At 39.9% G+C, this 14,303-nt stretch overlaps 1 protein-coding gene across 1 annotated transcript in view; it reads right to left on the bottom strand.

Annotated features, from left to right (window-relative positions):
- Positions 1-14,303, bottom strand: part of TAFA1 (TAFA chemokine like family member 1) — a 776,700-nt gene that overhangs the window by 468,785 nt on the left and 293,612 nt on the right. The window contains exon 9 of the mRNA XM_027121352.1: positions 5,266-5,386. Coding sequence (XP_026977153.1) covers positions 5,266-5,386 — 121 coding nt within the window. The remainder of the gene's footprint in view (positions 1-5,265; positions 5,387-14,303) is intronic.

Genomic DNA, 14,303 nt, shown 5'->3' with positions numbered 1-14,303 from the left:
AAGACTAATGTTCATTAGTGCCAGTTCTAAAAATTTGTTTGCAGTGTCGTATAAAATGGAGGCCACGGGCTTGAGCTCACATAAGTACTTTGATAGCACTGTAATAACTCTCTTATAAGTTCACGGGATGGTCAGAAAATCTTTATTTGCATCTCTACCTGATTTTGATATTTTGGGGTCTCATCAAATGCCCATGGCTGCTCTCTGACTCTAGGGTGAGGTCAACATCGTCAATCAGATGATCAATGGATTGTCACCAGCACCAGTTACCCCAAATAACAACCTGTCTGTTCCAATCCTTAGACCAGTTCACTACACTTAGCAATCTAGTATTGGTACGTATTCTGAGAAAGCCAATATGCAACCACTGGTATTCTCACTATTTCTTTTATACTGCAATTATAAAACAACCCTTTATTGTAAGGAACCTTGGTATTCTAATGTGGATTCCTTAGGCAGCTTTCAATAAAGTGATATTGAACGGTAAGCAAAAATAATTATAAGGCATATAAGAACTTTTTTAATATTTACCCAAAAACAATCATGCTTTAAAATGGACGATGGTGTTCAGTATGTAATAAGTCACAAACGAATACCTCTAAATACACAGTTGGCTTCATAAAGCTTTAAATCAGACCGAGGATAAGTTACACAGACAATTCTATTCAGAGTCATCTTTTTATACTTCTATACACCCTTGTCAATAAAATAGCATCGACTCAAGAATAAATGATTCATAAGGCATTTACAACTTCTTGTCTCATGTAATTTATCTTTATAATTTTAAATTACTAAAGAACCCCAAAGATCTTTTCTCACTAAAGTATTGTGAAGTCATCCATATTTTATTAAGTTTCAAGGACAACCTCCCACACCACACCCACACTCAAAATTAAGTAACCATTAAAATCGCTGTGAAAATTCGTATACCCGTAAGGGGAAAAAACTAACCGTACATTAGAAAGTTGCGTTTAGCAAACCATTCATTTTTTTTTACCTGTTACACAACAACTAGTGATTATAAAGAGTTGAAGCTGTCTATTTTAATATCCTGAAACAATGGAACACCACTCTGAGTTTGCATTGTTCAGTCTATCTTTTTTAAATTAAGTGTCCTTCTTCTAGCTTCACTGTACATATTTTTTTTAAAGTCATGAGTATTCTTCAAGTTATTAAGGTAATTTCCTACGTCGGTCCCAAAATAAAAAACTTGATTTAGCCAAATATTAAATTATTGATATTACAAATCTGTTAATCTATAGCACATTTTACTTATTTGTGTAATATTAAAATTCACTTTCATTTGATTGACTGTTTTAATCTTCCTTAACTAGTGAGTCACTGAAAATAAATGGTGCAATCGTAATACGATAAATATGAAAAATAGGAAGTACTTAGGGACTGCAGAGGAATACATTAAAATCAGTCCGTTTTCTAGTTAACATATTCTCATTCTGTTTGTGTGCAAACCCAGTGCATTGAGAAGACAGATCACAAATTCGCGGCCTCACAGAAACATTGTGCTGATACTATGTTCTGACAGCAGAAATTGGCCCAAAGTTCTAACCATTTCGCCTAAAGGACCCTGACTGGCTGGTGCCATCCAGGGGCAGCACAGTCTGAACAAGGGGAACATCGTGTCAAATTCCACTCGTCTGTCAGTGTAGTGGATTATTTCTTGAGATACTGAGATTGGCTGCTTGGGATCAGAGCACCATCCGTCTTACCACGCAGGGGACGTGAAGCTGCCTGTAAGAGCGTGGAGAGAGGGGGACCAGCCGTTCCTAAGCAGGTGAGGAGGCAGCTGTAAAGCCTTCACTCCATCCAGGGATTTGAGTGAAAGATGTGTCATTTTTCACATTTCCCAGATACTTGATATGCACACGGTGTCTGCCTGCTCCTGCTTCATGAAAGAGGTGATTTTTCAAGCTTAGGCAAATGTGGCAAAGCTCAGGGTCTGCTGGTGTCTCATTTTTTCTCATCATGTCACTTGTTTTAACTGATTTGAGAAAATGAGATTATGTTTTTCCTTTTTGCTCATTTATCCAGCTATTTATTTATTTATTTGCTCATTGAAGGGGGGATTATCACAGATAACTAGCCTTGATTTCTCTCTTGTTTTCATACACATTTCATTAGTGTCCCTGAAGATTTAAGACCTACGAAGTGAAACATCACAAGTCTCATCACAAAAAGCATATATTTACTCTTAAAATCAAAACCGAAGATTGCATTAAAGAAGATTGTATTTCTGACTGAAATAATCTAGAATATTGCTATGTCTAAGATCTATTGCTTTAATCTTTGCAGTGATTGTTGAAAAACCCAAGAAAGTTGAATAAACCTAATACCTAGAACCATTGGACTTTAGTTAATATCATTTTCATCTTTCTACATCTAGGAGGGAGTATTTATAGTTGTTATCATTTCATTGATGAATCTGAAATGGGTCTCAAATGTATAAACGCTTGGGGTTGAAACTGGCTTCAGTGCTGCAGTTTTTGGGGGTATTTGAGGCACAGATGAACCACACACTGACGATAATAAGCAATTACTAAGAGGAGACAATGGAAAAAAATACTGAGTTTAATTGCGGACAGAGCCCAATGATGTATTTCCCAGTTTAAAATTACTGTATTTTGATAATAAGCCCCATAAAGACATAAGTTTGTTATAAGTAGCATAGCCATAACCCTCCACCAAAAAAATCTAATATATTTACTGATTAAGAGAGACAGTCTACGTGAAAGCTCATTGCAAACTGTACCGTATTTCTTGACTGTATGCACAGGGCACAAAATAAGACAGGTAGCATTTGGTCTTATATTCTAGCCAGGTACCACACAGTTAAAAATGACAGCAAGATTAAAAACAAGATTGTTGTTACTATGTGGATCATTAGCTGTGTGAACAGCAAAATGTCACTCATTCAACATCTGTGATATGCACATTTGTAGTCTACTAAGGGAGGATGCCGGTAATTCCTGATCTTTCTGAAGAGCTTTACATTTTACAAAGCACTTTCGTGAAGATTATTTTATTTACACTCCCCACAATATCCCTAAATGGGAAATGTTGCCCAGAGAAGAAAAATGACTTGCCCAAGGTCATGTCACTAATGTTAAGTGACAGAGACGACGGCCCAGCCTAAGTTCTGCCATCCTCAAGTGCCACCCCTCACCACTTCCACCATGGCCACCTTTCAAAATGGGTCTGCAGTTCAAATGAGTCCGTGTATTGACATAACTTGAAAATTTTCACGAATTACGTGAAGGTGCTCACATCTCTTCAAAAAGGCTACTTGGCAAGATTGTGCTCTGTACTGGGAGCCATTAGTTCCTCCTTGGGAAACAGGCTCTGGAGATGAAATCAGACCAAAGTCCCCAACGGCAGGTATTAGCTGTGTGATCTCAGGCAAGTCGCTCAGACCCTCAGAACTTCAGTCTCCTGAGCAACAGGGTGGGAAATTACACCTACTTGAATAAGAATTAAGCGAAGCAAGGTGAATTAACCTTAACAGTGCGCCTAAAGCACTCACATTAGTTGTTTTTGTTTTGCGTGCTTATTGTTAAGTATTACAGTAAATGCCGCTTTCTCGCGTTATTTGTATGACTTTGTAACAAGTCAAAGACGTTTTTTGCCAGAACAGATTGGAGATCTACTGACTGGAGGTAACTTGGGGATTCCACGTTTTTTGTATTTTTTTTTTTTCCCCTCCAACTCGGCACTGGAGCCTCGGACTCTGGCAGTGGCTGATCCAGGCTCAGGACAAGAGAGGCAGAAATACCAGCGCGCAGCATGGGCAGGGCCGTTTCCAGGCCCTCCCGCAGGGGCAGGCCCTCCCCTCGCCTTCCCTCCCGGATCCAGGGCTTTGAGAAAGAGGGCGGCTGAGGCCCAGAGGCAGCCCTGGGCCTGTGCCCCAAGCTCAGCCCCCGCCAAACCCCTCCTCCCGGAGCGACCCAAGGTCTAGCATCCAGCAAGCTGGCGCGCTCCCCTGCAGCCCGCGTGGGAGGACCCGGGCTGTACACGTACTCTTTAGATCCTGCCCCCAGCCGGGAAGCAGAACCCGGGAAAGCCGCAAGCAGCGAGCGCCCTGGGAGGTGTTGCTGGAGGAGAATGCCGAAGAGCGCAGGATCGGTGCCCAGGCTGGCTGCAGAGCCAGAAAAAAGCAAAGGCTAGACAACGCAGCTAGCGGAAGCCTGGCGGATGGGAGGAGGCCAGGAAGGGATTTGGAAGGAAGGAGGGGTGGGGACGGAGAGCTGGGAGCTCTAGAGAACTAAGGATCCGGAGCTTGGGCGCGCAACTGGTCCCCAGAGCCCGGTCTTGGCGATCGGGTGGGAGGGGGAGGGGAAGGGGTGCGGTGCAGGTGACGGGTGGAGTAAATGGATGCAAAGGCTGAAGCTAAGCAGAAAATGGAAGGCAACCTTTCCGAGAACCAGGGCGGGTGAGGACAATCGAGCTGGGGGAACAGTAATGAGAGAGCTGGAGAGGCACAGAAGGAGAGAGAAATCCTGATTGAAGAGTGAGGCCATGGAAGGGTAAGAAATATACTTTGAACAGAAAAACGAAGAAAGCAAAATGCGTCTGGAACTCAAAATTCGATATAGGAAAAAAAAAATCACGCTAAAGAGAACTTGTCCCGGAAAATGCCGAGAGATAGGGGAAAAAAAAAAAAAAGGCATCGAGCATACCGCAAGAACAGAAAGTGAAAGAAGGGAGAAAGGAGAGGAGACAAACCAGACAAGAAATAGTAAGTTACTTTTTAATTTCTTTTTCACTCACAAACTACTTACAAAGTTAATTTTGGCACTGACATCCACATAAAATCTCTAGCCACATACACACCAAGATTATGGTATCCATGCTAGATAAAAATGAATCCCAGGAACATGGACACATTATTTTCTTGGTTGCAAAGATCATATTTTGCCTCAAAAATTCCTCAAGTCTTGAAAGTTATCCCACCTTTTGCAGGATATTTCACTCTTGACCAAAGGTATTCCAAAACAAACGACTTCTCCTTTTTAAGGTGTGTGCCAAGGGGTGGCGGGACTCTTAGAGAAAACCACCTTTTCTGAGAAGTTATTAGAAATACCTCCAAGACATTTTAGTATCCCCCTCTTTCCCCAAAGCATCCAGGCAACAAGTCTTGAAATTCCGAGGCAAGCTGCCCACCCTGTAGCACTTTCTGTCACTTGCCTTCAACCATCTGTTAAAAGACAGCGGTGAAACGGGAGGCTGCCGTGGAGCCAGCTTCCAACTTACCTGGTCTGCGCAGGTGATGGTGCTGGAAAGTGTGCTGAAGGGATCCATGGCAGAGCAGCATCGCACAAGCACTTATCCACAAATACAGGACCCAGGGCATCGCAGAGACCATTGCCATTCTCTAAAGAGAACATTAGACAGGAAGGATTACCCCCGGGTTTGAGCCCCCAGCTCCGTCAGTCCCAGTGGTGAGAGAAGGGGGGTCTCAGACGTCATGTGCCTTTGCTACTTTGCTGGTTAGAATTAGTGATCCAGAAGAGGTCATGCCACAAGGTGGGACTGAGGGAGGTCACTCTCCATGAGATCATGAATCCATTTTTGAAATTATTCAAAACCAAACTCTTAGGATGGCCAAAATACAGAAATAAAGTTTTTGACTATCTGTTAGGCAGTGTGAAACACTGTATCCTGACTAAACATGCAGTTTTACACAATGATCTTTAAGCTATAGTTATTCCAGGCATTGAAAGGCTGCACGCTCCTGTTCGTTCTAACTTCATTGCAAGTCTGACATAAGCCTGGAAGGAAATAGTGGATTCTTTTTTTTTTTTTAATTCTACAGTCATGAATTTTTAATTCCAATGCTGTCGCCTAAACTAAGTAATCATCTCTCAGAGGCATGTTGTAATCTCCTAAAAGAGATGGTCTTTTTGGCTGGACTTAAAACCAGAAGGAATTATCTTCAGCCAGAATGAGTTTCGGATACAAGATCTAAGCATCTCTCCTAGAGCAAAGCATAATTTACAATATTGCTTTGCCTCCTAAGAGCCTATCGTGGCATTTGTTGTAGTGTTGATGAATATGCATATACAGGTGGTATACGTATTTATGGCTGAACATCCACCTTTTCTTAAGCGCTGAAACTTTGACAGTCTTCTCGGCACCTATGAGAATCTCAGGAGCTACAAAGGCTCAACTGCGCTGCATATTGTCCAGTTTCTCAAACAACACCTTATGCTGCATTCCATATTTGTCAAATTAATCAAACTTGAAGCATCATCCTTAGCCAGTGACATGGAAGCATTTTCTATACAGGAAGCCAGTTAAGTATATGCCTTTCTCCTAGATAGATCTTTGGAACCTAGATTGTTTCTTTCTTTTTTTTCATCTTGCCACTGTCAAATCATACACTTCAAGTATTTCAACGCTACATTTAAAACCTCCTAGTGACCTCCCAGTGTGGCTTCTTTATTCGTGGAAATCGGTACTCTTTCCAAAGCTGTGATGTTCGGCAAGCAAAACGTATACATTATATGTGTGTGTGTATATCGACATAATACAAGATAATTTATGTGTTTTAGGAGAGAGAGAGATGTAGTCTTTAAGAAGGGTTTTAGAACTATAATAGACAAATGGTGACAACCATAATTAAGTGCAAAGTAGGAAAACATTATTTTCAACAGCATGGTGCCTTTCATGCCCCGGTCTGTGATTCACATAGACGATTCACTTTATAATTAGTTTCACAGCCCACTGTTTACTTTTGTGTACAACGGATTTAACCTCATTGTCTTCAGAACTATCGGTGTACCACAGATGCATTCTCTTCAGTAAAGATAAAGAGCAACACCCCTCCTATGAATTCTGAAATGAATGCATTTGGGTGCCTTTTCAAAATACCCTGCAAATTATAGAAAGACAAAATAGAGGTGACTGTGGCATGCAATGATTGCTTGTGAATTTCAGTTAAAATGCACTAGGAATTCATCTAAACTTGAAGAAAGCCTACCACAATCAAAACAACAGTTTTTCATTGACGGCTTTCCACACAGATCTTAGCACTCAAAAAGATTGCTGTGACTTGACGTTTGCAGTATTTTCCTTCTTTTTCTTTTTTTCATTTAACTTTCTTTAATTCTCAGCATTACTTCCAAGGTTCCTGCATATAGCTCTCTTTGCTCACTCTCTTACCAAGAGGTTGTCTCTATGGTAATAGGTGTTCCCCACCCCCCGCCCCGCAAAATAATGCATTCAGCCCTACATAGTTCTCTAGACCTGACTGAATAGGTTTGAAATCTGCTTTCTGAATCTTAAATCCTTAAAGAGGCTTCTTACCTGAAAAATCCAGCCAAGAGCAGAGTACTCTATTAGTGTTCATTGGAAAGCTCTAACACTTTCTAAAATCCATCTGTGCCACAATTGGAGATTTTTTAAAAAAGAGCTTCCCAATAATCTTCTTTATCAGGATTTAAAAAATATGTTTTTCTCTTCCGATGCTACTCCCACAGTAAAGAAGACATTGGGTTCATTCAGACTGTATTGTCAGAAAAGGAACCAAGGTTTGAGGACTGGAAACCTTGTCATTTTCACCTTTAAATCATCTCCTGGCGTCACCTCTGCCTGACGAGACCTTTGAAGTGATGGTGAGATATTGTGCAGTTTCCTGATGAGAATCAGTTTATAGTTAATGAGGGACCATCCCCACTCCAGTGCATTCAGGGCAGAGTAAGGCAGCAAAATGTAGGAGCAGGGCTGCTATATGGCGCTGTAAGTAGCAATAGTCTCTTTCAATACATCCCTCCTCTGTAAAGTATCACATGTCTTAAAGTGACATTACCCTTTATTATAGCTACATTGAATTGTAATACCTGCCCACTAACTCCTGAACAACTCAAGCAGCACTTTAACACTGTATTGCCAGGTACGTCGTTCTCTTAGAGATTTTACGGATACTATTCATTTGCCGAAAGAGTAAAGAGGGAAGGAGAAACAAAAGAAAAAAGCATTCTGCAAAATACTGATAGTGTTAATGGGTGTTAGACTCCTAACAGCAAATGGGAAAGTGAAATGTAAGCCATTTCTTACCTCTTAATGTTCTTTTAACCAGTAAGTTAACCCAAAATATTGTTGAGTTTACACAAATTTAAGTCTGTCGATTGTTTTTGGCAGCTAAACCTGGGAATATGGTCTATCTAGACTACAATATAGATGTTTATAGGCATAAGCACAGAGCAAACCTTCTGAGTTTTTTAACATGTTTAATAAATAGAAATATGTCATTTTCAGCATCGAAGACTGGATTTAAATAAAGAAATATGCTCAAGACATTTTTTAAAAATTTCCCTCAAATAACATGCTGGGGTGGGGAGAGGAGACACTCAGAAGTTCAACATTTTGTTTCTAGTATTATGGTTTAGACACTTTCTTCTTTGGAAATATAATGTCACTGTACCTACACATTATCGATGCATATAAGGTGACCTAGTTTTCACTTACAGATTGCACGAGCAATGATTCATTCCAATAACTCAATCAGTTATTTCATGAATCACTTATAAAGTACCTACTATGTGTTAGATGCTGGGGGACAAGGCAGAAAACAAGATTGATGTGATTGCCACTGTCATAGATCATACTGTTTAGTCTTTAATTTTTTTTTTTTAAATCAAGGTAGTTCTCAGAATATTCCAGCCTCAAAAACCTCTCCAAGTGCCTCAGAATACTCTCTTGCCTTCCACAGGCGTTATAAGGAAGGTTTGATGCTGCCGTGCGTCTTTAGAAGCCGTTCTCTCCTCTCCTGTTACACAGAGTGAGAGAATGAGAGACCCTTCAGACGCATCAGTCTTCCCCACTGGTCCTGCACAGTTGCACAATACACACAGAGTAGCTCTTTGGACCCTAACAACCATTTATTAAAGCTCATCAATAAACAAAGTTCAAGGTAACAGTAAATACAAATCTTAGAGTGAGAATAAGTCGTGCCAAAGTTCTAGATGGTGTTGCGTGTTTCATTTCTGTCATTCATTATTGTTGAGTTGGTGAGTGTATATAGAAAGCTCACACCGACTGTTCAATATCAAGACAAAAATGATAATAACTACAGTAGCAGCAGGTAAGGTTTATTGAACCTTCACCATGTGCTGGCACTACTCTATAGTACGTTGCTTATAAGGTGTAATTTAATCCTTTTTACCACCCCATAAGATAGGTGAAATGATTATTGTCTTCATTTCATGGATGGGGAACCAGAGGGTGAATAGGGAGATTAAGAAACTTGCTCAAGGTATTATAGCTACTAAGTGATAGAGCAGATTTCAAACCCCAATGATCTGGGTCAAGAGCCCACCTCCTAAACGCCAGGATTAAACACTTCATGGAAAAAAACAACTCTCCAAAATTAACCATTATATTTTCTCATTTCTTTACCATTAAGACAGACTCAAAAAATTATTATACATTCATTCAAGACTTATATACTGAGTACATTCCAGGCATTTGAAATATAGAAATGTGGAAGGTAGTACTTACCCCATGTCTTTGTTTGTTTGTTTTTTTTTTTTGGTTTGTTTCTGTTATGCTAATGCATTAAAAATAAAAGGAAGTTCACATTTGCTAATAAAAGCTATCATTTGAAAACGGTACATTATATTTTTCATTTCTAGGGATTAAACTAAGGCTCAACATAGTTTCTTATCTACAATTCAATTTAATAAACTTGAAACATACTCATGGATTATGTTCAAGGCACTCAGGCGTTGTTAGATTTTTTCTAAACGACTGGAATAAAGACTTTCCCTTACTTTTTTTTTTTTTTTTTGCGGTACGCGGGCCTCTCACTGCTGTGGCCTCTCCCGTTGCGGAGCACAAGCTCTGGACGCGCAGGCTCAGCGGCCATGGCTCACGGGCCCAGCCACTCCGCGGCATGTGGGATCCTCCCGGACCGGGGCTCGAACCCGTGTCCCCTGCATCAGCAGGCGGACTCTCAACCACTGCACCACCAGGGAAGCCCCTCCCTTACATTTTTAAGTGGCTTCTATACATGTATGTGATGGAACAAGAATATCAACCTAGTTCCTTTTTCTCTTCCAAATACCTTGTCCATTGTATTGCAGCCAATGATCATTTTCCCTAATAATATAAGCATCAACAGATATTGACATTTAAGGCAATTTAGTCCATTCTTCCATCTCAAAGCAAAATTACTCTCACACCTTCCAAAGAAGTTTGGCCTTTGCACCTTTGACCATGGTAGGACTCCATCACTTGATCACTTTACTGTTTAGTGGGCCATAATGTTCTGGCCAATGAGGTATCAACAAAACTGATGGTATCTCTTTGAGGCTGGAGCATTTAATTGTTGAAGCAACACCCTGTAGATCTCTCTTTGCCTCTGGAACAGAGACTAGTTACACTATCTGCCTGGATTCCTGAGAGACTGCAAAGAGCAGAGGCATCCCCTCCCCCTACCCACCCACAATAGATGTAGATAGTAAATAAGAAATATTCTGTTCTTTAGGCAGTTGAGATTTGGGGGCTATTTGTATTTGCACTATAACCTAGTCTATCCTGACTGATGAAGACTTTAACCTATATTGATCATATATTAATTGAATTTTTATGTTCCATTTACTGCCCTAAGCTCTGAGGACACAGCAGTATACACATCAGACCCAGTTCCTGCCTTCACAGAGCCCCCTGCTATAGAAATCCATTGGAGATTTTTGATCAGAGCAGTGATAAATCCAGAGCATTGATGATTGCAGCTAGAATCCCTTCAGGTTCTTATAAGCCAGGAGTTATAAACTGATCACTTACATGCCCACAGCCATGCCCTGCTCAATCATTTGGTTATACAAGCACAATACTGCAAAAGGCAATGGACTACAGCACAATTGTTTTAGTCCTTCCAGTTACATGAATTCAAGATACCTACTCAGTTGGGCCAAACTCCTAAATATATACACTTCAAATAACAGTATCTATGTATATGTACATTTGTTTATGTAAAAAAGAGAGAAAATCCTATTTACCAGAACTTCTCCCCATGGAGAAACCCACATTTACTCAGAAGAAAGGCCCAATGAAAATAATTGGGAGTGAAAGATAAAACACTCAGAATGCTTAAATAGCCAAGAATGTTCAGCATATTGCCCTACATAATAAAAGGCAGGGGGAGGGAGGAATGGCAGATAGAGGATGCAATAGGGCAAAAACCTGGAGGGAGGAAAAAATGGTGAGGGGCAGAGAAGCACACAGAGAGCTAAAGAGAGACAGAGAGATGCAGAGGCTCTCTAGAGGCTCAGAAGAAGAGAACTGAGAACAGAAATGTCCAAAGGGGATTTCCTGGTGGAAAACTATATCCTGTGGAATAGGACTCCACCCTGAGTCTCTTCAAATGATTACAGAAGCTTCAAAATACAAAAAACTCATGTATACTACATGTTATTAAGTTAACTGGGGAACCCACTGAAGGGGTAAAATCTTAGATCCAGGCCCAAAGTACCACCAGAAAATCCCTCATTCCCCTGATGACCACACTTTTCATTTCTCGGCATTAGAAATAAAAGTCATCCTTACTTTAGTTTAAGAACAATCCACTTAATAATTTGGCTAATTTGAATTCACAAATGTGCAGGGAAAACAAATTTGAGACATGCAAGATTTTATGTCTATGCATATTTCTAAATTGAAAAACAACTAAAGGAATTTAAATAAATTACATCTGGGCTGAGAAAGATGCCAAGTTTTGGTCCAATGCAAATGAAAGTGGTTTAGATGTATGCCATTTAAAACAGTTCTAAGTATTTCTTGAAATAACGCATTTTGGCTGTGATTTCACAATGCTGATGTTTTTTCTTGTTCCATTTCAATGGCTAATGGAAATGAAGGCATGGATGAGAGAGGATCATTGCCATTATCTCGAATCTAGATGTCTTCTGTAACTTTGAAGCCCAATTTCTCTTTTCTGTAGTCACTGGGGCTACCTATCAGTTGGCTGACAATGTCTATTTTCAGTCCCTGATCATGAGAAGACAATATACCTTTTCCTTTGGCTAAGGAATAATGTTACCCTACCTTTCTCCCGTAACCCAACTGCATAAATCATTTGTGTTACATCACTCTTTTCCTGGAACTCACTTAAAATTTTCCTGTCTACCCTGGTGTCCTAGTATGTGCCCCATACCAGATACACAGCAACACCCCTAGCTTGTCAGTCTTACTTTGGGGCCTAAATAACGTTTATATACTTCTCTTATTTACTACTCTATTCTGTACCTTGCATTTTTTCAAAGCTAAGATGAGGAAAAGGATAACGAAGAGAAAAGCAGGTGAAGTACAACAACAGAATGGGAGTTTAAATAATACATAATATTGATGGTGATTGATGATCTTATAATAATGATGATGATGATGATACTATTGTATTAGGACCCTTTTTTTTTTGGCAGGGGAGACTCTTTCTATGTGCCAAGCCCTGGTTAAGCGTTCACATGCTGTGTCTCATTTAATTCTCACAAAAATGCTAATAGGTCTGTATTACAGTGATCTTTATTTTATGGGTGAAAATACAAATTTCAGAGAAGTCAAGGGATTGAACTAATGCCACACCTCTAGTAAGGTTGAAAGACTTTGATGCAAACTCATATTTGATTTTCAGAGCCTAAGCTCTAAGCAACCAAATTCTAGGCAAGCAATATTGGCAAGAAATAAAAAAATGTATATGATAAAGATAAAAGAGCAAGTAAGCAAAGTAAGATGAGCCTGATGTGAAGTTTGAACGTGAAATGCAAAGCATCAGTGGTACAAAGGAAGCACTATTTTGACTCTAAGCTTCCTAGCAGTAGAAGTGAAGAAGAGAAAAATTATTTCTTAAAAATTTACAGCATCCATAAGGTAAAAAACCAAACAAAAGCACACAAACCAAAAAAAGCCAAACAGCTGCTCCAGAAGGAATAAAAATTAATGGTAACAGAGAATGAGCAGAGGCTGAATCATTTTCTATAAAACTGGTGATTCTCAGTTCTGTAACTTGGACCTGGATACATAATGCAGAATTTTCCGTAACTGTAAGAAAAGGGAAATGGAAGGCAAGATTTCTCTTAGGCTGGAAGAAAAGATAACCTTCGTGTTGGAGTTTCATTTTCCACCTCCAGCAGCCTATCTCTACGATCATTTTATCAATTATAATTCCTCATTGCTTATCTTGTCTGTCTTCCAGGAAGCAGAGAAAGAAAGAATAAGGTCATTTCTTTTGTTCTTTCACATCTCATCTCCTTATTCTGCTTTTAGAACAGAAAGAAAGTTGAAACCACAAACAGCTTCACCTCCATTACACTAATCAAGGTAATAAATGAACTGTCCTTTTAGAGACCAAGTGGTCTCTTCATTACGAGAATATGAACATATTTTATAAGCACATAAAGGTCATGAAAATGACTGCTTTGATGATAATAATAAAAACAATAACATGATTTCTATGGTTCATAAAACTCTCAGATTCATAGCCGGATTCATCATCGCTATCCCCCATAACTACTCTGATCTAAGAAATGGCCCTTCACCCGCTCAATGGTTCAGCCAGAAATGAAGACGGCCATCTCCCTCTCCATAAACTCCCTCTTTCAACGTCACTTCCTATCAATTTGACTTCCAGTCTACGTCTTAAACCTCTCTATTCTCTCCCTCTCCATTCAAACATCTTCACCCAAGTTACCACCATCTTTCACCTGAACTATGGTAATACTTTCCTAACTAGTCCGCTTGCCTTCAAATGCGTACCTCCCACCCATCTCTTCCCCACTCTGCAGCCGGAGGGAATGTGTTTGAGATGCATGTTGATCATGCCACTCTTGTTATTTGAAAATCTTTCAATGGTTTTTCATTGAGCTTAAAATAAAGCCCAAGTTCATGACCATGGTTGACAGGGCTCTGCATGAGTTGGCCCCTCTCTACTTCCCTAGCTTCATCTTTTACAAACACACTCACTCTCGGCTCCTACTATACTCCTCTCTTGGGTCCTTGAGTAGGATAGGGAAACTTTCCCCCAGTTGTCTTCTGGAATGCTCCAAACCAGATCAACTCATTGTGGTTATGCTCTCATAGCCCTCAGGATATCATCTCTATAGGTTAACTACCATTGTAAACAACTATTTCTGGAATTATTTATGATATCTGGTTTACCTCTTTACCAGAATCACCATGAGAGAAGGAAAACTGGCACCTTGCTCAGTACCATATCTTCAGAATCGAGCAGAGATATACTACCTGACATATAGTAGGCACTCAAATGTTGGCATCATAAATAAATAATAATCAAT

Source organism: Aethalodelphis obliquidens, unplaced genomic scaffold (assembly GCF_003676395.1).
Source record: "Aethalodelphis obliquidens isolate GAN/ISIS:26980383/991018 unplaced genomic scaffold, ASM367639v1 scaffold22, whole genome shotgun sequence".
Lineage (NCBI taxonomy): Eukaryota > Metazoa > Chordata > Mammalia > Artiodactyla > Delphinidae > Aethalodelphis > Aethalodelphis obliquidens.
The sequence above is the reverse complement of the archived record's forward strand: the minus strand, read 5'-3'. Positions and strand labels throughout refer to the sequence as shown.